General features: G+C 38.6%; 1 protein-coding gene across 2 annotated transcripts; it reads left to right on the forward strand.

The window, feature by feature from the left end:
• The first annotated feature begins 549 nt into the window (after nt 1-549).
• On the forward strand, nt 550-23,859 carry SAR1B (secretion associated Ras related GTPase 1B). Of its 2 annotated transcripts, XM_037906546.2 has the most exons (8): nt 593-707; nt 4,255-4,303; nt 10,315-10,390; nt 15,161-15,280; nt 16,548-16,613; nt 17,412-17,515; nt 17,748-17,879; nt 19,719-23,859. In XM_037906546.2, the coding sequence occupies exons 3-8, from the start codon at nt 10,333-10,335 to the stop codon at nt 19,833-19,835; spliced, it is 597 nt and encodes a 198-aa protein (XP_037762474.1). In that variant the 5' UTR covers nt 593-707; nt 4,255-4,303; nt 10,315-10,332; the 3' UTR covers nt 19,836-23,859. The 2 variants fall into 2 exon arrangements, with proteins under 2 accessions (XP_037762473.1, XP_037762474.1); XM_037906545.2 differs by lacking the exon at nt 4,255-4,303 and having other exon boundaries at nt 550-707.
• The last annotated feature ends 1,523 nt before the right edge of the window (nt 23,860-25,382 follow it).

The raw sequence follows: 25,382 nt of genomic DNA on the forward strand, positions 1-25,382 counted from the left end.
CCTGGTGAATGTAGGTGAGCCCTGCTTATTACTAAATAAATAATAATATGGGGAAGAGAGGTGGGGCGGAGAGGCTAAGAAAACAGTCCCTTATTTTTGAAAGGCAGTGTTGGCAACCCTAATTCCAGGGCTGGTGGCTGGGGGTGTGGGATGCCCTCCTGGGCTCTGAGAGGTGGGTGGGTTGCCTCTGTACTGGACTGGGGTGATCTGAGGGGCAAACCCAGAAAAGGGGGGAGTATGGAATGAGGGTGACGTGGGGGGGTGCGGCCCCCGTATTAGGGGGTTTGTTTTTTGGGGGGTGCAGCCTGTTGGAACCCGGGGGGCTGGCTGGGGGGCTGGGAAGCAGCCCCTGGACTGAATCCAAGTTGGGGGCAGCCCGGAGAAGCGGCGGGGTGGGGTAGGATAAGTTCCCTGTAGTGGAAGGAGGCAGCCCGCTTGAGGGCAGGAGCGCTTAGCCCTGGGGATGGGGAGTGAGCGGGCAGACAGCGCGCAGTAAGCGCGGCTCCCAGGAAAGGGGAGCGGGTGAGCCGGAGGCCTGGGGCGGCCCCCGAGCTCCGGGAGCCGGCGCCGGGCGGAGCGCGCTGAGTGTGACACGGCCGGCTGGGCCCGGAAGGAGCGGGGCGGGGGCCGAGGCCGCTGCGGGTCCGTGTCGGTGCCGGGCGGAGCGGGCAGTGGGGCGGCCTGGATCTCAGGTTCTTCGCCAGCGGGTGAGTGGGCGGCGGGGGCGCCGCGGCCCTTCACCTCCACGCCCTTCCCCACTGTTGTCTCCTGCTATGTGATCCCTCTGTGTCGTCGTCCCCCCCCCACCTTCCCCTTTGGACCCGCTGCCCCCCACCACCTTCCCCTTTGTAGCTGCTGCCCCTACCTTCCCCTCGATCCACTGCCCCTACGTGTGCACTCTGCTCCCCACCCTCCCCTCTGTAATCACTCCCCCCACGTGTAGCTTCCCTGCTGCCCCCCTGCCTCACTGTAACTGCTTCCCCAATCTGGACCCTCTGCCCCCCCTTCTCCTCTGTTTCCCTATCCTCCTCTTTATACCCACTGCCCTCCATACCTTCCCCTCTGCCCCCCACCTTCCTCTCTCTACCCACTATCCCCTCTGTACCCGAACCACTGCCTCCCTCTATCTTCCTTTCTATATTCAGTGCCCCAATCTGTACCTTCCTCCTTCCTCTCTGCCTGCTCATACTTTCTTCTTTGTACCCTCTTCCCCCTTCACTCCTTTGTGCCCTCAATGTTTTCCTTTCTGCCCCCACTTCAGTCTCTTCTCTTCCCCCCACTTAGTTCCTCCACTTGCCCCCACAACATCTTCTATTCTGCTCCTACTTGTCCACCCAAGATTTCACTCTCTCACCATATTTTTCTCTTTCCCACCTGTCCGCAGAGCTTTTCTCTCCATGTAAACTACTGTCTGCTCCTCTCCTTAGATCTTGTATTTTTCTTTCCTTCATTGATCCCCTTTAATAATAATGCTCTCTCTTTCTCGAGCACTATTTAGGTCTAGTTCTCACAGCCTAACTAGTTCATTCACTCAACATCCCTGTTAAGTAGGTAAATAATTATTGTTGTCCTCAATTTAAAGACAAGAAAACTGAGACCCTAAGGCTATGTCTACATTATGCACCTTACAGTGGCACAGCTGTACTCCTGCAGCTGTGCCGCTGTAAGGTCTACCCTGTAGCTGTTCTATGCTGACTGGAGAGAGCTATCCCGCTGTGATAATTAAACCACCCCTAGCGGGTGGCGGTAACTATGATTGTGGGAGAGTGTCTCCCACCGACAGCTATGTCCACACTGATGCTTCTGTCAGTGAAACTTATGTTGGTCAGGGAGGTTTATTTTCACACCCTTGACCTACAAAAGATTTTCTGACAAAAGTGCTAATGTAGACACAGCTCAGGTGACTTGCCCTAGGTCACAGCGTGAGTTAGTGCTGGAGCTGTGGATAGACATCCTGACTCCTAGGCCTGTGCTTCAGCCACTAGACTGTGCTGCCCTCATTCTGTTTGTGTATGTGCACATGCACCGTTAAAGTAATAGTTTGTTCATAAAATGTTATTTTCTAACACCTCTCTCATGCTGGGTAGATAACTCATTGAATTAAATGATTAAATCGCAACTGTTGTCTCTTCTGTCACGGAAGCTCACATCAGATGATGGGATGGGGAACATATAGTGATGGGCTGTTGGAGATTAGAGCCAGGGGAAAACAGACAGATCATTAGAAGGAAGGTGCTGTATCCCTTGTATGTTCAGGGCTTTTGAAAAGGGGGGAAACGCACTGGGTGGCCAGTGCAAAGATTATGGCAGTCTGTAATAGGAGGATTTTGCTTAATATAAATTCAGTGTAGTTTCCAGAGAATTAACAATGCACTTATGAAATATATTTGTTATAATGGTAACACCTGTATGCTCTGTGCAGGATCATAGCTACAATATGGTAAGTGCTATCCAGTTACAGTCTTTGATTCTGCAAGTGTTTCTCTGCAGGTGAACTCACCTTCAAGTCATGACTGGGTCTTCCTCTATTGACCCATGAGTTGGATAATCCCACCCACACACAGTCTGTCATAGAAGAGGCATCCATGGTCCTTACCCCCCAAAAACTTAAAGTATATTTTTAAAGAACTGAGTAACAAGAATTTTTTTTTTTGAGGTTTATCATGTTATTTTTTGTTAGCTAGTGTGGTTTTAAACTCATAGGTGCCATCCACATTAGGGAAATGACCAATTCCTGATAATGGTTTTCAGCAATTGATATCCTCTTCCCTCCTCAGTCTTCCTTCAGTTGGTGTTGAAAACACTTTTAACTGCTTGCATAGATAGGACAAAAATGCTTTCAACCCAGTGCTGAAAGGTGAGAGAGGTGGTCTCAGCCATGCTTTTTGTAGTGGTGTTGAGAACTATTTCCTGATTGGAGAGAAAATATGTCTCAACTGAATATCTGCAGTAGTTTGGGCTACATTTAAATATCGGCCATTAGCATTTTGTCAATATTTAATTTATACAGCTGTTACTGAAAAACTGTTAAAATGGTACTGTTGGCATAAGTGTTTCGGACAAGTTCACTGGAACTATAGTGACCTAGTAAGAAGTGATCTAGTAGAAGTCCCTATTAATTGGAGTTCATGAATTGGAGTTCAGGCATGGTTTTCAATAAGCCCTGTTAAAAACACTGCACATCAGGCATGGAAGATTCCTATTAGGATTTCATAAGCTAGGAAGTGAGAACTCAAGTTTTGTGTCACCTGGCATGGCTCATACTAGAGAGCTTTTTGTTTGTTTGTTTTGGTTTTATTTTTTTGAAGGACTCTATTGGGAAAATATTAGTAATTTAAATAAAGTATCACAATTTATAGAGTTTTTTTTTTAAATTGCAACTAGAGATGACAGCTCTTACAAATGAAAAATACTGATATTTTATCAGATACACTATATAAGAAAGGATATTTTATTGCAAATCAGTGTTTTCATTCATAAAACACTATCAAGATTGTTGCTTATTTTATTATGTTAACAATGTTCATTCAATCTGTTCAAAGGAGTTTCTTGGTACTGTGAAATTCTGACAAAATATTGGCTACCTATTAAGGACTAGGAAACATATATACAAATAGAGGCAGGAGCAGTTGGAAGGACAGGCCCAGTGTAAAGGATTGTGTAATCACACACAACTGCTGTTTGGCTTGGCCGGCTGTTTACTGAAAGAAAATACCTTCAGTTTCTTAAGTCTTTTTTAAATAGCAGATATGCAGCAATTTATGTTTTCCTACCCTTGCTTTTGTATTGTCAGACTAATAATAAAAAATGCATCTCTCTTACTGGAAACACTAAGAGATAACAGCTATGAGTAGTAGAAGGTGATGTGAATATGACTCTTTCAGCAATCTGATGGTCCAGCTGAAATGTATTTAATACATTTTAGTGGACTCTTACATCTCCACATTATTTAAGTTATTTTGTCTGAGAAGTGTGTGACCACCTCCCTTTTGTAAACAGAATTGGAATTCATTACCATATCATCCAAAATAGCTAAGTGACTCTGAAAACTGTGAGTCAGAATCCCTGTAGTGATGATTCATTACTCTCCCTCTCTTCACCTACCTGTCTTTGATGGAATTTACTTTATTTTCCTTTCTCTTCGTTATGGGAAAAGCATTCCAAAGAAAGGGCTTTCTAAGGGATAGAGATACTCCTTGTGCTTATCTTGATTGCATTCATCTGTAAGAGTACTATTTGGCAATTCCTTTTCAGTGCTGGATTGTATTTCTCTTTAATGTTGATGGTCTTCAATACAGCATCAGTAAGTATTCATTTCCAGTTTACAAACTTTTTGAATTTATCTGCTATAGTGAATCTTGTTTTAGCGTGGCATGTTGTATTGATTTGTTCGGAACATTCAGTTAGTAAAAATAATAAAAATATATTATCACAGCTAAGAGGAAAAAGGTTCATATCTATTCAAATTCCTAGGTAAACTTTTTTTTCATGTAAGAAAAGGAGTTACTGCAATAGGCCATGCAGTCTATTTTTACTTTCAAAATATGACCTGAAAACAGGTTTTGTTACTTGGATCATTTCAGTTATAGTGTATTTATTGTCCTTGAGGATCTAATAGAACTGCTGCATCACCATTTTCACAGTCTTATTTTTTTGATTTATTGTTTCAAACAAAGCTAAAGATTATGCTATGCCTAGAATGCAAGATTATAGAAAGATCTGTTGATTGTATGCTATATAATGCCTCTTTAAACAAAAGCTAAACATTATGATTGTTTTGTATCTGATATTTACATGGCAAGGATGTGTAAACTTGTTAAAACTTCCTAAATAAATAGTGTAAAAAAAATACTTAGCACATCCTGCAGCATTATCTTCCTTTGTTTACTGAAGCACATAGTTACAGAGCTATATTGATAATAAATCATTTTTGAGGTTTCACAAATATTTACAAGAAAGTCATTCAAATGCATAAAAATCTGTTACTTATTTCATTTTTGAAGTGGCTCCCTTTCCTCCGCCTCAGAGGTATTCCTGAGGTGGCTTTTTGGACCAAAATATGGATTCCAGCTTTGTTTTTTAAATGATCTGTACTACAGCAGATGAATATCATAACTTCAAATAAGGAGTTTTGTTAAGGATATTGATTTTTGTCCCCCATTGGTAAGATTTTATGAAATTAGATCAAATCTGCAATGACATTTGCGTATAGCCTTAAAGTAGACTTTAAACACTTGTTTGCCAAGTTGTTTCTAGAAGACTGTGTTCCTGGAATTATTGAAGTTCAGAGTACACTGGTTAAAGTGCAGTCATGTTGGATAGAGACCTGATTCGCTAAGCTTTTGTTAGCAGTCTCTCCAGGCCCTGTAGAATGCACTTTTCAGTTTATGCAAAGGGCATTTTACTTGAATAAAACCAGTCATTTTTTACTAGTTATGCTTTTTGTGTTGTAAAGTAATAGTATGTTAAATTTAAAAAAAGAACACAATCCACTATCCTAACAAAACATATTTAAAATTGCAAATTTAACAACATATTAAAAAGAACAACCACTATATTAACTATCTTGGAAAGCGTAAGAGAATTTATTTTTATCTGTAACAAATGTATAGTGGTAGAGGGAAAGAAAATGTTCTCTTTTCTGATCTATCTCCTGACAGGTAAGGAATGATAGTTACAATGATTCTCTTTCTTGTTAGGAGTCTTCCATCTTAAGAGGTTGTTCAAGCTTTACCCAAACTTATAGCATCCAATTCTACTTCACCTTAAGTAGAAGATCGCCTCCACTAAGAAATGGTTTTTGTTGATCAGTTGAGTGACTGCTTAAGGCTCCAGATAACTTACAAAATCAAGCTCAGGGTGAAAGAATGATGTAATGTCAGTCACAGTTGAGACATACGTGGAACTGATAACCATATGTTAGGAATTCTGATGTGATTCAATAAAATTATTTCTGTTTTCTTGTTAAGGAGGGCATGGGTCAATAAATTAAATTGATTTTTATTGGAACAGCCAGTATCAAAAAATCATGTCACAAACCAACTGAAATCTGTTTGCTGTCAAAACCAACCAAACAACGCATCCCCAAAAAACAACAGCCCATGCTTTCAAATTGCCTTGAAAAGAATTAAAGCTATATCATTTAAAAGAACTCTAAAACAGACAGGCTTTGCCTTCCTTGTGGTTTGTAGGCAAATAGCTGCTGTGCTTGTGGATGTTCATATTTTCTGGTGCTTTTGGTGGAGTCATGCCAGTTTAAATGGATGTCTACAGCAAGACCTTTGCTTGTTTCATTTGTTTTGTAGTGGCCAGACTTCAGCATGTTAGTTACAACATAATCGTTTCATAGCAAATGTAAAGATAAGTCGTTTAATTCATAGATTTGAAGCTCAGAGTAAAATTATGCAGTTTCTTTTCTAAGTGGTAACAGTACATTTAACACTCCCATCCAAATATTATAATGTTCCCTTCTAAAATAACTGTCAAGCTATTTTTCCTTTAATAGAATTATTTAACTTTCAGTGTTGTCAGGTGTTATTACTGTCAATTTTTGTTGGTGTATTTTTGAGTTATTTGGACATGTCCTATTTTAAAACCACAAATCTTTTGACTAATCTAAGATTCTTTCATTGCACTGGAGAACCGAATTTTGTATTTTACTTTGATAGTGATTTAACCATTAATGCTCTAATTTCAGCTGTATACGCTGAATAACCCTCTCTCATTTTAATAGCATATTTAAATCTTGCATGTTACAGTTTTTAATAGTGCATAAAGAAAATCTTTGGAGTTTTTTATTGTTGTCCACAAGTATTGTAAACATAAAAGGATCATTTCAGTTTAACGTAACTAGGCTTTAAGAAGTTATTTTCACTTCAGTAATTTGAGCAGTTCTGTTGCATCACACCCTTTGCACTGATTTGTACGTTACTTGAGTAGATCATTTTTCTAAGCCACATAGAGGCTTTTCCTGATTAGTATTTTGTTCGAGCAATAAACAAATCTGCTGACGTGTATGTTCTGTGTTTGCATGTTCCTGACCTTTGCTTTTGAGACATGTAAGTGACAGTTGTATTCATAGTGTTGTGTGACTTAGTGTTCATGTGGTGGTACTTTTTATTCCTTAGTCATTCTTCTGTCTTATTTGATCAACTCTGTTTCCAGTAACTCATGATGTGAATGAGGAATCCTAGGTTTCTTCATGGCTAACCCTAATCTTTCCCATTTTGGGGGGGATGGGACAGCAAGTGTGCACTGGATGGATCATAACTTTACCTCAAGACTCAAACTAAAATATTCTTTTCCTTTTTTTCTCATGCTCTGTTCCTGGGATAGGTCTGGTCCTTTATGGCAACACTTTCTCACCTAGGGCTAGTAATTTATTGTTTCAAGCTACTAAGCTATTACTTTTTTCTCACCATTGTAACAAAGGTGGGTTTGTAGGTTTTGGCCTGTGTCAAGCTGTGCTTCGTCCAGTTTGTACTATATTACTCATGCAAAGCTGCTCTAAAGCCAGCTCACCCAGCCACTGGAAGATCACCAGTGTTGGAAGATCCTCAGGTGGCATTGGAAACTGCAGCTAGTATGAGGGGCGGGATGGGATGAGGCTTTGCCAAAGGAAAGAGGACATGGCCAGGGTGCCTTGGCAATTGATACTTGGCACTAAGTACCTTATGCTTGCAAAACATTGTCCAAACAATAACTCAGAACACCCCCAGGGGTAGGTAAGTATACTTATCTCCATTTTAAAGATTGGGAAATTGGGATAAAGAGGTTAAGCAAGTTGCCCATGGCAGAGCAGTGAGTCAATGGCAGTGATATTTGTACATCACAAATACTGCTTCAGAAGTGATGTACATTTCAGCTCTGTGCAAAATGAATGCTGACTTCCTCAGATGAGCATTCAGCATCCATCACTAGTGGGTACATGGAGAGGCTATTGTTGTACGGGGGTTGTCCATGAATCGATTTCTATGCCACAAATGCAGCATTTCTTGATAAGATTCTGCTGTTTATACTGCAGGTCCATAGTCGTTGAACAAACTTAGGGCATATGGCCTTCTTGCTGTCACTTAGTTATTTACCAGGAGAAGAGGGTCTAAACCAGGACCATTCTAGTTGTATTTTATTGGCCAAGAAAAACATATTTGTACGCTTCCAGGATCTGATGTTCGAGTGTTTCTCCCTGAGAAGGCAAGGGTAACTTTAAAACTTGATGATTGACTTAAGCAGCAGATAGCCCCGTATAATTAGCTATTCTATAGGAAAAAATATATTTATTTTCTTCCTTTTGGACATGGAGCTGGACAAAAAACTACCAGCAAATAGAAAATTCACCCGGAAATGCATGGTTAGGAGAACAGAAACTATTCACGGTCTCCCACCTCTCAAGAAAGTGCCCTAGCTACTTGGCTTTGGGATATTGTGGTGTATGTCTCTTTCAGTCTCTCCTGTTGAAGTTATTTCACTTTGTATAAATAATTAAATAGTCACTGGAGTAGGGACTTGAACTTGGATCTCCTTCATCCTAGGTGAATACCCTAATCATCAAGTTAAAGAGTAATTCTCTCTGTCTAGCCCAATGATTTTTATCATCATTCATAGTAATTCATAATGACTATTCACTAGTCTGCCTTTATGAAGTCCCATTATGAATGACGACAAATCGTATAGAACATGGGAATGACTATAGCCTGGTGGTTCAGGTACCATCACCATACTGGAAAGGCAATTCACTCAACTCTGGTGATTAGGACAAGACGGACAATGCACTGACCCATCGAGAGTATTTATCCCTTTAAATTTATATGCTAAAATTCCATATGAAATATTCAGTTAATTAACTCTCAGTGGTTCTACACAGACCCATTTTAAAATAAATTAATTTGTACCACCATTGCTAAGACTTCCATTTTTTCCCATCAAAATACAGAGGAAGAATGGTGAGTGTTGGCAGTATGGCGATCTGGGTTCTTTGCCCCATCTCTGCAACAAACTTGCTATGTGACTTGGACAAGTCACTTAATGCCTGTCCATGCTTTAGTTTCCCCACCTGTAAAATATATGGATGTTGTGAGTCTAAATTCATTGTTTATGAAGTGCTTTGAAATTTTCCAATGGAAGCAAAAGGTGCTATGGAAGTGCAGATTATATTTTGAAATTTAAGGCTAAATTATTCTTTGTCTGATTTATTTTAAAAAAGGATTTTATTACATTTTTACAAATTATGGAAAGCTCGCTCCTAGAAGAGCTTCTTGAGTGCTGCATGGCACCCCTTCCTCATCTCAAAAAGAAAAGGAGTACTTGTGGCACCTTAGAGACTAACCAATTTATTTGAGCATAAGCTTTCGTGAGCTACAGCTCACTTCATCGGATGCATACTGTGGAAAGTGTAGAAGATCTTTTTTATATACACACAAAGCATGAAAAAATACCTCTTCCCACCCCACTCTCCTGCTGGTAATAGCTTATCTAAAGTGATCACTCTCCTTACAATGTGTATGATAATCAAGTTGGGCCATTTCCAGCACAAATCCAGGTTTTCTCACCCCCCCCAACCACACACACACAAACCCACTCTCCTGCTGGTAATAACTTATCTAAAGTGACCACTCTCCTTACAACTTTCCTCATCTCAGTGTCTTAGTATGCTGTCCGTGCAATAGTCTTAACTCCTATTGGTTGTGAGAATAATAGAATGGGACCAAGAATTGAACTGGATCTATCATATGGCAGTATACTCTATGGGGCACCAAGCCAGTCCTGGAGTTATTTTAATGCAAGTTTATAAATCTTGTTAAATAAGGTGTTTAACAGTAATGCTGAAAGACCCTTAATTTATAACTCATTAAAAAAGATACCCTCATTTCAAAATAAATATTTAAAACTAATGTCTCAGATTTCTGGGTTTAAAGTTCTACTCCTATAAATAAATTCTCTGTGAATACAAACTGTAATCTATACTCATTAGACTCTGATAGCATTCTCTTATAAGGCTGCTTCACCTGAGTACACTGCTTCCAACAGTACATCATATTCCGGCAGTCCTTGCTGTAACAATCATTCTTTAACACATTCAAAATGTTTAGCTCTCCAGCTAAGTGTTCAGGGGTAAACTATATTAAGCAAAGCTCAGATCAAACTAAGTGCCAGATGATTGATAACTGAATACCATAAGATGAATCTACTGATCCATGCGAATTGCTCTTCGTTCTTTCATCCAGTACTTTGGATTCCGCATAATTCAAACAGATGTTTTACAGTGTTTTATATATTTTGATAGTGCTTAAATGCATTTCTCTTTATTTCTTTCAGACCCCTTAAGATTCGGATATGTCCTTCATATTTGATTGGATTTACAGTGGTTTCAGTAGTGTACTGCAGTTTTTAGGTAAGTTTTTATGCTGCTCTATTACAGTCTGTTTGATTTACCTTTTACACCCTTAAAACACAGTACTAGTCAAACAGCAGCATTTATTTTGGTGTAAATGAAATTACATTCAAAGTAAAGATGGAAAATATTAAGCAGAGTTATTCACTTAACAGCACTGAGTCCTTACTGTACCCTTCATCCATCCCTCTGTTTATCTCATTCATGTCCTTTAAATCTAGAGAAAATGTTTTGTTTTGTTTTTTGTTAGAGTGGGGCCTGTGTGGGCCTAGAGGGGAGTGGCTGTGCTGCCTGTGGCTGGTGGAGTGAGGGAGCTGATCCCTGGCAGGCATAGACCCGGCTTCCTCGCACTAAGAGCAGGTGGTAGTGAGGTGCCTCACAACCCTGTGTACCTCGGGAAGCATCACTGTAATATGAACACAATGGGCTTGATTTTCCGCTCGCACTAGATTTATACTGGTGTAGCTCCATTCACTTCTGTGGAGTTACTCCTTATTCTCCCGAGTGCAAGAGGGGAGAACTGGGCCCAGTGATTTGACTTTATACCTTAATTATCATTTATCATTTGTATTATGGTATCACCTGGAGGCCTCTTTCGGGATCCGGCTCAATTGTGGCCTTGTACAATGACAGAGGGCCAGATTCTGACACCGTTACTCATGTTGAACAGTACTTTACTCCATGAGCAGTATCTGTGAAGTCAGTGGACCATACTAAGTTAGGTGTTACTAGAATCAGATGAAGGTCATTGGAAGGGCCCGTAGTATGAAAACAACACCTAACCAAAAGTGTTTCAAGCCAGGTTAATACAAGATGCAATATGTGAGCTTATCCTCATATCCCTTTCCTTGTCCTGTCTGTTGAGAGCTAACAGTAAGGAGACACAGGGTTACACAGACCAGTAATGTGCATGATTTACAGGTTTTATGTATTTTATGAAATAAATAATAGAAGATATTAATGAATCACGCCAAGTCACCCGCCTAGCCATTATCAGTTAGATGTTTAAACTTCCTCACTGTATGTTAGACCCTTGGCCAGCTATCTGAGTGTTAGCCAGTGAAATTTTAACTAAGTGGAATAACCTCTTATCTCTCCCACTTTATTTAATCTATCAGTGATTGCTGCACATTTGAAAACTTCCCCGCTTCCACCCCACCCCCACATTCCTCCAAGGATATTTCTAGTGAGAAAGATAGTATAGACCAAAGTGCCAGGGAATATGTTTCTTGACGTGTCCTTATACGTACCCTAAGAGCAACTTGCTTCCACTTTTCCTACTCTTGCTCAAAGATTTTTTTCTTTTTTTAATTAAAAAATGGGACTATATTGTCATGATTAAACAGACTTATCTAATAAATTAGGAGCCCTTGGTTTTACTGTTACTAATATATTATTATCCTGAAGTGGATTATAACATTTTATAAATCATAAAAGAAAAATGCCCATGAAGAGATTTCTGGGCAGGATTTTTTTCTGTATATTGTGATTTTTGCTGTACTTTATAGTTGCAGTATTACCAGTTGAGCACTTCGTGTTGTTATGGAAAACCCAACAAAAATTGTATTAAAGTACTCAGCAGTAGTGGCAACATTTTGTCCATAATGTACCTATACTTAGAAATTTATAGCTCTGCAGTACAAATAGGTACCGTATATACGCATTTATAAGCCAAATTTTTTTAGTAAAAAAGGGAAGCACCAGAGAAAGGGGTCGGCTTATGAATGGGTACAGAGCAGGAGAGGTGGGACACAGCCCCTCCCCCAACAGAGGGAGCAAGGAGAGGCAGCACAGCCAGCGGGGCCAGAGTCTCTCCGCTTCTGGCCACGTTGCTCTCCCCCCAGCTTTTCCAAAGCAGCTGCAGCTCCGGGGCTGGCAGGCTGCGGCCGCGCTGCCCAGCCTGCCGGAGCAGCTCCAGCCGGGCCAGAGACATCCTCCCCTGGCCCTCCCCAGATAAACTGGGAAGGGATGGGATGGGGAGAGTGTGGGGGTCCCGGGCTAGGGGTGAGGTCATGTGGAGGGTGGTCACAGGGGTTACTCCCCTGACCCCCAGCTTCTCCCCCCAAAATTATTTCCCCACCAGTCGCTGTCCCGGCCTGTCAGGGTAAGCAGCTGGTGCACTGGGACACTTTGTTTACTTAGGTTTACCTCCGTGCCTGCGGACACTCGAGGTAAACAAACCATCTCGACCCGCCAGTGGCTTATCCTGATGACCCGGGAGCCAAAGTTTGCTGACTCCTGAATTATAGGGTCGGCTTATGAATGGGTCATAAAAATTTTCCATTTTTACTTCTCCGTTTTGGGGGGGGGGTCAGCTTATAAATGAACCGGCTTATGATGGAGTATATATGGTACTTGTTTGAAATAATTAGACAATATCTTGGCCCAGGAATGAGGTGGTGTTTGTTCTTAGAAAATTTGAAGGGAGTACATTTAGCTATTTTTCCAGAGAAGGAGATGCCAAAAAACTAGAGCCATCCTACACAGTTATCTTCTACATAATGAATTCACTTGTTCCCAAACTTCCTGAAGGGAGGACATATGCACCTCTTCTCTGGTGTATGTTGAGCAATGTAAGAACTTGTCAGACGACCTTTTATTTCTTTGTAGATGGTGATATCTTGTTACTTTACTCGGTAACTTAACAGATAACCAGGTTAATTTGAAAGTACCGAGAGCTGAATTTGAGAAGTCAGATGTGCTGTATCAGAAGAAGAAACCAATTTTTTAAAATGGGCTTTATAAACACATTATGTTTTTAATTCACATACTATTAGTATTCATGATCTTGGCACAAGAGAACACACATTCAGGCATCAGATAACATATCTGTAGTATTAAAAGAGTACCAGATCCATTCTCCTCATCTGATTCTGTTAGAGAATTACAGCCTTCTCTGTCAAGGTTATAAATGTTTCTTGTTGGAATGTGATTCTAGAGATTACAGTTTAAAAGCAGAGAAGGTAAGTAAGTAATATCAGGATAAAGGTTAACAGGGTAGATGTTTGTATGTATGTGGAATGCTGTAGTGTCTCAGAAGTGGTCTAATTCAGAATTCAAATGAAAGATTCATTTTTAAAAAACCCTCACTAAACAAAAGCAAAGATCAGAAAAAGTCTGGTCACTAATTCAGCCTTCATCAGGTATGGTGTGAGCAGGATCTCTTCTTTATCAAAAGCCTTCATAAGTAACCTAAGACACAAGCAGTGTGCTGTCTGGCCCATTTTTAGAAATACACAGATACATAGACTTTTTTTTCTCTTTTCTCGAACACGTGAACCGAGCAATTGGAAATATAAATAATACACAACTTTTGACAGTTGCATTATAATACACAGTTAAGCATAATGCAGAGAAACTAAGCTGGTGAACTTTAATAGCACAGTATAAATTGTATAATCCAATAATTTACTACATGAACTATTTCTGTATCTTCATAAAGTTGTAAAATAAATATTTCCTTAATTGTATATCACATTGCCAAGTATGATGGCATCATGTAATGAAAGACCCTAGCATACAGTGGGCACCACACAGAAAACCCAACACTTACTTCACTACAGTAGTTTCCTTGCTTATTCCTTGTATGCAGAATAAGTAATAGAAATGCAGTGGTAAATTTAGCTATCTCAAGTAATGCTGATTTGTTTTTCGTAATGGCACCCACTTTAACACTGCAATTTTTGTATTTGGGTATGAATTTCAAACTTCAGGAACATGTAACAGCCTAATTTTATTTTAAAATATACGTTTATCTTGCTGAAATTAATACTTCACGCTTCCTTCTTATACCATTTTTATGATCATTAAACTTTGTTCCGCGCTAACGGAAAACTAATGGCTGTGTGGCTGGCAGTGACAATTGACAAAATGTATTGAACACAATGGCCAGGTCACAGTTCTTCAAAGGGGGGAAGGGAACGCCCTTAAAACAGTTACAGTCAAAGCAGATTCTGTGTTCTACAGGTCTTCAAAGCAGGCGGTGACTTGCAACCTGACATTAGTTTTAAGATTACTGCATTCTTAGAATTGAACAGTTTGCAGAAGCAGAGAATGGCTCTGACCCAGGAATCCCTGTTGGGGGAGGTAGTGTTATAAATTAAGAGAATCGCCCTTTGATAATCTCAATTTATTATTTTAAAATGTCTTACTTTTTAACTCTTCTCTCTTCCCCTCTAGTTATTGTTTATACTGGAGACATAAACACGATGAAATGAAAAGGGAAATTTTGTTTTTACAAAGATTATTAATGAAATGTAAAACTTCTAATCTATATTATTAAAGCATTATCACATGACAAGAAATGTTTCACCAATGCATTATACACTATTGATGGCACAACCTTGCAACTCTCCTGAGGCATAGAGGAATGTCTTAGTCAGGCAAGGCTTGTCATGTCTTCAAGCTCTATTGATCACCAAATGTAACTGAATATGTGTAGAGTTAAAAACAACAAATGATATTTAAAACCAATTTTCCCCTTTACTTATCTGCCAAGACAATTTCCTTTGCAACAGTTTTAGACAGAGAAGAAAGTTGAGGAAAACATCCCCTGCTTAGTCTGAGGGTGATACCTTGGGCTTTCAGCATAGGCAAGGTCCCACAGGATATGGAAGAATCCTCTGCTTAAGAATAGCTGAAAATACTATTGCTAATCTTCTGTTACATGTCATAATTTAAACTTGTGTTTCTTTGGTCGTACTGTATTTTATCGTTATAATATTACGATATAAAATCAATGTATTCAGTGAACCCTTGTTTTTAAAACAGGACTGTATAAGAAATCTGGTAAACTAGTATTTCTTGGATTGGACAATGCTGGGAAAACTACACTGCTGCACATGCTCAAAGATGACAGACTGGGACAACATGTCCCTACATTACATCCCAGTAAGTCAACACCTCCAGTTCTTTAACACTACAAACAGTGCCTTAAATCTGTCTCATGTGCCACATTCTTCATAGTGTGTTCACTAATATTACAAAAACTACATTTGGTGTAATGAAATTCAATATGGGTTACTTAAAAATCTTAGACATGGAGTGAGCACATTAACAGGGGCTGAGAGTGCGGATCATGGGAGATGGAGTGCCTTGCTTTGTTCAACAGCTGTCTCTCCAGCTAGTTGCAAAAATGGCATTAACAGCCTCTGCAGGAATGCTGTTTGGTTTTCTTTGGCCAAAAGGGTGTTGACTGTGACTTACAAGGGTAGCTTTGTAAGAGGGGACTTCAACCCCAGATGCAAAATGGACTAATAGGTCAACGAGGACCCAAAGGACTCTTGGGAGGAAGAGGGGAAGGAGACAGAGTGAACAATATTTTAGATATTTTGCTTATGTGGGCTACATAGCGTTACACACTCAAGATCCCTGCAATGTGGCATTAGTGAAGTAAAAAAAAACTGATTATTGGGCCTAGCCCCATACTACTTATTCAGGAAATATTCCCATTGAAGAGAGTAAGAAATGGGAGAAGAAAATTCTTCAGGACAACAGAAGACAAAAAGTGAAACTTGCTTTATAATGTCACTGTAAGAATCAGTAACTAGGACTGACAGCTTCTTGTTTGTATTAATTAATGAAGACAGTATATGGAATATTGGTGCCAGAGGGCTGAGAACCTGGAGGGTTTGGTGTTCAAACTCTGCTGAGCCAACTTAGGGCCTGCTCCAAAACTCATTGAAAATGGTGGAAAGACTCCCATTAACTTCAGTGGCCTGTGGATCAGATGCTTGTCACTTGACATCAGGCAGGTTGTGATGGTGTGGAGCACACCTTGGTCATCCCAGCATAAAATTGGATAAAATTGAACTTGATGGAAACTAGATACTAAATCAAGCTATTTCAGGTATATAAAGATGGAAGCCAAATTTGTAGGGATAAATAATGCAAAGAGAATTTCTCTCTATTACTTTGCTGAACATTTTATATGTGCTTTAATACTTAGTAATGTTTGGTTCATTATACAAACACATTACACGTGCCATAGGTCTCTTTCAAAATCACTTTGCTCTGGTTTGCTTATTGAATAATAACATAATAAAGCACCTTTCATTGGTTTGAGAGACAATAAAAATCTGTCTTCAGAAGCCTACTAAGTATTCTGTATTATATGCTCTTCAGAAACAGAGAACATACGAATTTTGTGTATTTTTAGCCTCAGAAGAGCTGACAATTGCTGGTATGACTTTTACCACTTTTGATCTGGGTGGACATGCTCAAGGTAAGATAGTGACTCAACTGGCTCATTTTGTTCTTGTTGTAACTATATTGACTTCAGTGCCAATAATTGTAACCTTTATTTGATTCATATCAAACAAATGACCATGCTACAAATATTATTCTTTCAGGCTTTTTTTTTTTTTTTTGCCAATATAGAAAACATTTCCTGATCTGCTGTCTCTCTCTACCATTCATTGCACCCTAATATAAAATTGGATGGGAGCAACATACAGCTGAAGTAGAGGACGAAGCCGTTGATTGGTGTGACCATTAGAAAAACCAAATAAAAAAAAAATCAAAACAAAAAATCTCACCCTGATATTTACCAGTAGCCTTTATGGTTTAAACTTACATTTGCTGATGTAAGTCTATAGAAAAGGTAAACCGCAGTGTATCTATGCACATGTGGAATTGATCTATCGGGGCACTAATAAATCTTCCATCCCTTCTACTGCTAAATTGGACTAAAAGTCCCATACAGTTTATCAAAAATTTCAAATTCTTCAGATCATCATAATCCATTTGACTGCTAAAAAATACACTAAGCCACAGGCTTTTAGAGCTGTACTTATGGATATGAACAGTTTTTCTCCTGGTTCAAATAGTAAAGGGTTCCTTTTTTGCCTCATTATTTCAAGTTATGTCAAGCAGGAAAGGTTGTCCTAAAGATTGATTTTAAACTTTTAAAAATAGAACTGGCTGCCCTTTTAAAGATTGTGCTATTTAATGAAATCCTGTGCATTACTCTGAATTTTGGGACAATTTCCTGTTGCTGTTAATTTATAATGCTCTTTGTTAGCTCGCAGAGTGTGGAAAAATTATCTGCCTGCCATCAATGGCATTGTGTTTCTGGTGGACTGTGCTGATCATGAAAGATTGACTGAATCAAAAGAAGAACTTGATGTAAGTAAATAAATTGGATTTAAAAAAAAATGAACTAATGTTCTCAGTACCAGAAAATGGGCACTCTGCCACCCAACAGGGGTTCAGGCAATGTCTTCTTTTTTTTTCTCCCTCCACTCTCTCCATCCTTCACCCCAAGTACAGTTGCTGTTTGCTGCTAGTTCCCTCTCCTTTCATACAAGGATACATATTCTCATTGAACTCTTTTTTTTTTTTTTTCTCCCCTTCATAGTCGCTAATGACAGATGAAACTGTTGCAAATGTGCCTATCCTAATTCTTGGTAACAAGATTGACAGACCTGAAGCCATCAGTGAAGAGAGGTTACGAGAGATGTTTGGTTTGTACGGCCAAACAACAGGAAAGGTAATGCTTGTTTTCTTGTTAGAGAGTTTGCTTTCCCTGTACTCTAGAGTGAGCATTCTTTTGCATCACTTCTTTCCAGCTACATACACAAATTGTCTACTTTAGTATTCATAGATTAAAAAATGTAATATGTGCAAAATACAGTCTCTAACTTCTGGATTAGGTATAGTTCTACTAATCATTTATTAATTGTTTTCAGGGTCATCTTTGTTCAGAGAAAGAGAATCACACTTAAACTACCCTGTTACAGTGCTTATAGCTTCCTGTAAAATACTTTGAGTGAGCAAGTCTTTAAAGGTAGTTGTTCAGATTAGAACTCTGTTCGGAGATTTGATAAAGTTTGGTAGGCACTGATCTTTCCGATTTATAGTGCAGGTTCATAGAGCGGTACAATTTGAAAATATTAGTCCAAGGTTTAGAAATGAGATACTGAACTCCACAACACTACTGTCGAAATCTTGACTGGTAGTTTATAAAAAAGTTCTTACTAATACCTGTAGCAATAAAGTAGGTTTTACATCTGAATCATTGTGCTATTTGAACTCTCTATTTTTAATTAAATGTAAATCTAGCACACTCAATTTATAACAGATGTTCAGTTGCAGGGGATTAAAAACAAGTTTCTCCAATATCCTTCATGCTTGTAATGTAGATTTTTTTCTAGACTAGCCATGTGAAATTCAATATATTTTTCTGTGAAAGAACAAGAACCACCTTTGGCTTGTAACACAGCATTTGGGTGATAATGGGCATTATCAGGTATGTGGGGAAAAAAGGTGGAGAGAGTTACAATTATACAGCTGTAGTTGCAACTCCTCAACAGTGTGTATCATGAGGTTATGTTTTAGTGCTAGTGTAGCCTATGCATGGGCACAGGTAGGGTTAAGTGCTAGACAGATTTCTCCACACTGAGCAGTAGTAAATATCAAGTCCCTTGTGCATTCTGTCCCTCATTCAGAAGTGCACAGGGTAAAAGAGTGTGTCTGTGATGTGGGATCCTTATTGTAGAATCATGGAAATGTAGAGCTGGAAGGGACCTTGAGAGATCAAGTCCAGTCCCCGCCGCTTAGGCAGGACAGAGTAACCCTAGACCATCCCTGACAGGTGTTTGTCCAACCTTTCTTAAAAACCTCCAATCATGTGGATTCCACCTTCCCTTGGAAGCCTATTCCAGAGCTTAATTACTCTTATTGTTAGAAAGTTTTCCCTAATATCTAACCTAAATTTCCTTTGCTGCAGATAAAGCCCATTATTTCTTGTTCTACTGTCAGTGGACATGGAGAACAATGGTGGTTGGATTCTCCCGTTTTCTCTGCCCTCCTTATCACTTTTTTATCTTGCTCTTATTTTCATAATACTCATACCTATGTTGTGCAGGTTCAAACCCAAAATGCAGTACAGGCAAAAGTGTCTTCAAATTAGTAGTAACGGTTTTTGTTATTGCTATTCCTTGGCCTTGGACAACAGTCAGCATGGCCTGAGGTCAGTCTTACCATGAGTGGCAAATGCCCTTCTTATCTAATTGCAAAATGAATAATGCCAGGGCATAGAGAAACTCCTAGTGGGAGTTTTCAAAAATCGTCTTGGTTTAAAAACCTCCTTTTTGACCATGCTTGCTCTTGCATTCCTGTTGCATGTACTTCATCCCCTCTGAATATAACAGATAGAAATGAGAGAATGCACAGTATATTTCAGAAAGGGACTTTATTCTTGGTAACTTCAGGTTAATTTTTCAAATTTCTAGTACTTAAAACAAATTAGTTAATAACATTTTTTGTAGAAAGAACCCATTTGTTCATACTATTGCAATTTGAAATACTTTTGATCTCTTACTTCCAGGGCAATGTATCTCTGAAAGAATTGAATGCCAGACCACTGGAAGTCTTTATGTGCAGCGTGCTAAAGAGACAAGGCTATGGAGAAGGATTCCGTTGGATGGCACAATACATTGATTAACACCAAAATCACATCAGTACATTCTGTCCTATGTCTGAATATGAAGTCTGCTCATTATTTGATCACTCAGTGTACATAACTTAAACTCAGTAGACTGTTTGGTTACAAAAGCAAATGTTTTTTAGATTATTAAATCAACTATGCTAAACTGCAAGTCTGAGGATTGAAAACTGATTTTAAGCAAGTTTGTAAGACTGAATATCACAACATGTTAGCTTTCAAATCCTATAACACAACATTCTTTTGAAATTTATAACTTGACAATAGTCTCCTGCACCATTTTTTGACAGAGTGACTTTCCAGTACAGTACGTTTGAACGCACTTTTTAACAGCTAAAAACTTGAGCCATGTGAACGACATTTAATGCTCATCATGTTAAATTTTTTATGTACTTTTTTGAAACTGGTTTTATAAATTTAGAATATATAACCACCTCTCAAGGAACAATAAATAATTAGCTTATTGATAATTGCATGATGCCTTACAGCTTTCAATAATACACTTTCTTATGCAACGTCATGCAATAAAACTAAATCCAGTTTTTGGCATCTTAGATGGGAAATGTTTCATTTTAATGTGTCTTAGCTAGTGAGGATGTCTGAAGATCTGAATATGTGGGATATCTTCCTGAAACATAGGAGGCACAAGGTAGTTTCAGTGAACTTTAGAGAATTATAAGGTTTTCAAACTACCTGACTGCATTTCTGTTAGGATTTTGCATTAATAGCGGCATAATCTAATCAGATGCCCCATAACCACTAATCTGTAATTTTAAAAAAATTCACATTAAATTAATCAATTAGTGCCTACACAATTCTTGCACTAAAAGCAAAAGTTAGCCCATTTTATTGGTTTCATGAATTAAAATGAACTTGTAAGCTGGCACAGGAAGTTCACGTTTCCTTGAAGAACTGAAAAAAAAAAATTGCATGAAATAATATACTCCTAGTTATATAGACTTTAGCTGTGCCAGAGGAGTTGATTCTGAATAACTGTTAATTCCCAGAAAGGTGTTTGCCCATGTTACCTTTGGAAACTCATGCCATCCCTCGCCCAACTGGATGTGAGGTTAGCCTCTATTTCTTCTTTTCAAGGATTTTTTTGGACAGTTTTGCTATGTTGGAAAACTGTACGTTATGCCTTGGAATCTGAGGTGGCTTATTACTGGGATAAAGTTTTAGTATCACAAAGACTTGTGTGCTGACATTTGACTGTTCCTTTTCCCCTTCCTCTGCATGCATTACTTCTTTGGGAAGGAATGAAGATTATCTTCTAAGATGGAAAGTGTTGGAGCACATGTTAACTTGTTGTTGTTAGTTGGTACTTACTTTTGAATCGTGGTTTGTGTTTGTGTGGTGTAGGATGTCACATTCTGTAGCCTTTTTCTGAGCCTAGTTACAGCAGGTGTGCTGTTATTTTACATATATCTGAAAAAAGGGATGGAATAGATTTCAAACCTGGAGTCCTCTTTTTGTGATGTTGTTCAGTGGAGGTTTTGCCTAAGAGACTAAGGACTGATATACAGTTCTTAGTGTTTAAGGCTGATTTCCAGGAAAGGTTGGGGCTGCTTCCCTCATGGCTATATAAGCTCTCTCTTTGGGAATATATGTGGATCTTGGTGTCCAGTATTCCTGGTATATTGATAATGTATGTCTGGAATTCATTGTTTTCTTCTTGTTGTCGCATTGGGTTTGACTTCCAGATGCAGGGTATACAAGATCACAGTGGATAGATGGGAGCTACCCTTTCCCCTGATCTGAACTTGAATGATAGAATATTGATAAACATATCTCCACAATCCTGAATTGTGCATCTGAATAAGAGGAATAATTCAGAACCTTGAAGTTAATGTTTATAACTCACGTTTGCTGTTCTGCAGATCCTGTCTTCATATTAAGCCTTTTTCTAAGTCAAAGTCATTTGTGGGTGGTGAGGTCTAAGCAGTAAGTGAAGGTAACAGGTTGCATTATATCTGACATTTAAGCTAAAAGTGACCCAAATGTTGGTGACCCCCCCAAAATTATCTATCTGCTATAGAATACTGTGTCTGGGTTGCATAAACCAAACTTTTTAGGTAAGAAATGGCCTCTGATCAGAGTTAGGGCATCATGCAGGACCTACCATGGATATATTTTGAAGACATGCTTTTCTTCAGATATTTCTGATGGTCATTATGATGCTGAGAATAACTAAATCAATTGATAGTGTAAATATTAAAAATAATTCTTGCAGCCAGGTGGCACAATGCTCATATGGGAGACTTGGGATTCTTGTTGCATGTGCTTATGGAAATGAAAGTGGGAGTGGAGATGACCTGTTTTCCCCCTCCTCAGAATAGGCCATGCTTGCAGTTCACTTCTGCTGGCTAATCCATTAGGGTGGGCATTGAAACAGATGTTGTGTGCTCTTCAGCTGGTATTCCAAGCAGCCTGTGACAGTGGCAACAAGGAAAGTGGTGGTAGTGTTGAGAATAAAAACGGAGGTGATAATCTTTAAAAGTGTGTATTAAGAGTAATTTTTAGTGTTTTGGAAATATGCAGATTTCATGCTTGATACTATAAGATGCTGGTTTAAACTGTGGTCGTAACAAGGGCGTGCAATAAATCGTATCTATACATCTTGGTACTTACATGGCCCCTATCATGGTAGTATCTGAGCATCTCTCAAGTATTTAAATAAAGAAATAATTTCTCTCTCACTTCCTTTCCAGCCTGTAGGAGAAATACCTTGATTAATTAATTTATAGGGTTTATTTGTTATTGATTGTGTATGTGAATGGGTATATTGTGTGTCTGTGTGAAGAAATTGCTGAAGGAAAGTGAAGTTACTGAAATGAGTTTGGCATTTCTGGAGGTGACTAGTTTCTAAAGTGGTTCGTCTGTGGTCATTTGTATTTTTGTGGGAGTGGGTTTCATTGTCTAGGTCCAGCTCCTGTGAAAGTTTTTTTGCTTTCCTGAGTATCCAGCTACACAGCCTCCAGTTTAAACTTTACAGTAACTTAAAAAATATATGCTGAAAAAACAAAGCTCATCATTAGTAAAGGTGTATTTGTGAAATGTCTCCCACCTATTTTTATACCACAACAGTTTCTTAGAGTTTGTGGGCACAGACTCCATATATTTCAGTAACTGCTGCTGAGATTGTGACCTGTGCATTACAATCATTTAATATTTCCACTTGTGAATTGTTTAACATTTATTTTGCCTGGATAGCGCTTACGCTTTCATTCTAGGATACGCTGTATAACCTCAAGATTTGAGGTATAATTGTATCTCTATCCTGGCCTGCTAAATTATTTTTTAGCACAAATAAATAATAGAATCATAAAAGTTAGAGATGGCAGAAGTCTATTAAGTCATATGGTTCATTCTCCTTCCAGTGCAGGATTGTTCCCTAAAGTATATTGTCTTGTGCTATACTCAGTGTTCAGGTATTGACCGTGATGTGCCAAAGATGACATATGGCATCCATTGGAATATAATACCTGCATGTTTGTGAGTTTTAATATTATATATTTGCCATATTGTATTTTAATAATCAGAGATTAACATAAGGTATTTTACATTTACTTATTTATGTCTTGAGCCAGCTCAGCAAAACGTAAGGTGCTGTGTATCTTCAACCCAAGTGAATTTGCAGATCTGCGTGTAGTGGGAAATACTCCAGCCTCTTCTCTTGTTACTGTACATTCACAAAGGATTTGGTTGGTGCTCTCTAAAGTCCAATATTTCCGCACAGTTCCACTTCCTTAGATTTAGTGTAAATATAAGTCCCCAATTATGGACTTATAGAGCTGCATAAAAATGGGAAGTCCACTGGCTCACTGTGGAAAGACTTAACTTCTAACTTATTTGCACTTAGATAAACCACTTTTTGCACTAGTATCTCAGTGTGGAATTAACTTTTTCTGTTATGGAATGTGAGTGCTGTAAATGTTTAAAAATATAATTTATATAATGAACTTTCAGTTTATGTATTTCTGCAGAAGGATAGTTATAGATTAAAATGTTCTTAAACGGTCAATGTGCTGTTTTTTTAATCACGGTTATGTTATCCCATCACGTGCTTCAAATTTAAATGTCAGGATAGCAAAATAAAATTCTGACCTGAACTTTGAAGAAATGTAGTTTTAAAATGTCACATTTCTTGTTGAATGATTACGTAACCAAAGAATGAAAAAATAACGGGCTAGCTTTATAAACAGTCTAGTCATGAGTTTGGGTCTCTTCATTAAGTGTAGAAGATGCTGATTAAACTAAAAATAAGCTACCCTGTGGAATTTAAGGTTCCTATTGATAGATGAGAGAAAATCCCAGACTTAGAGAACTTTCATTGTCTCTATCCCTACTCTTCTATTGTCGAAGTTTCAAAATGTTCACATTAATCTTAGGCATTGCCAAAGTGGGGAAATGTTAATTGGATGTTTGCATCATACAAGCAGACACTTATCAGTACTTTTTTTCATACAATTTTGCTGATTCACTGCAGCTGAGTTTTGTCACACTGATATTGTGTCTGTATTGAGTCAGGACTGCCAGCAATTCAGAATTCTGTGTGTTTTAAATGCAGACAAACTTATAGACTGAGATCATTGAACTCATTTCACTTATGGACATAAATTCTCTCCAGGTAAAAGTAGCTTAACCCACTGTGCCACTTGCAAGCCTTGACTATGTTCTCAGATTAAAATTACCAATTTAATTCTTAACTCTCAATCTTTTCACCAGAGCTAGGAGTTCCACTGGTTGTCAGTGGATGAACCGAAATAGCCAACATGAAGAATTTATACATAGGCTTATTTAAGACACCACTTATTATGGTTGGTGTCCTCTTATATTAAGTGAGTCATTTATCACAACGATACTTTGCGCCCCTTTAATGCTTTTCATTCCAGGATCTCAAAGCACTCTGCAGTTTAATAAATTAAGCGCTCAACATCCCTGTGAGTCAGAGAGGTATTATTGTCCCCATTTTACACATGCAGAAACTGAGGCCCAGAGCGATTGTTTTGCTCAAAGTTACTCAACAAATCAGTGACAGAGTAGAACCCAGAACTCCTTAAACTCTGACTCTTGCATCTTTTCTGTGCACTAACCATTAGTCCCATTTTGTCATTTCCCCATTTATCAGAGTTTTGGGAAGAACTTTGCAGCATGTACAAGCTACAAAATGTATTTGACAATCAGGTTTTAGAGTAACTATTTCTAAGCCACCTATCACCATCCCTCGCTCTCTAAACTTGCACGCCCACTTGCAACTATTATGACAAATGAACTATGACAAAACGTAAGGGATAGAAAACAGGCCAAAAGCATACCACAAAAATTGTCCAGGGGAATTTGGGATAGGTGTAACTACCTGAATTCTACTGAATTTTTTAAAACACTAGATTTCAAGGTAATGGTATCAATTTAAACTGTCAGAACTTCACTTACAATCGCTTTAAAAAAAAAAGTGAAGGAATATTGTCAGGGCTCTTGGATGCAAATACCTGTTGTTGATACAGTCTGATGCTTCTTATCCTGTCTACAGTTAAGTAGGATTTC

This window comes from Chelonia mydas, chromosome 8, assembly GCF_015237465.2.
Source record: "Chelonia mydas isolate rCheMyd1 chromosome 8, rCheMyd1.pri.v2, whole genome shotgun sequence".
Lineage (NCBI taxonomy): Eukaryota > Metazoa > Chordata > Testudines > Cheloniidae > Chelonia > Chelonia mydas.

What these genes read in the sequence shown, in the direction of transcription:
- SAR1B (XM_037906545.2), top strand. Translation starts at nt 10,333, where the DNA reads ATGTCCTTCATATTTGATTGGATTTACAGTGGTTTCAGTAGTGTACTG. An exon ending in TCTGGGTGGACATGCTCAAG is followed by an intron (nt 16,614 to 17,411) that starts GTAAGATAGTGA and finishes GCTCTTTGTTAG; the next exon opens with CTCGCAGAGTGTGGAAAAAT. An exon ending in ACGGCCAAACAACAGGAAAG is followed by an intron (nt 17,880 to 19,718) that starts GTAATGCTTGTT and finishes TCTTACTTCCAG; the next exon opens with GGCAATGTATCTCTGAAAGA.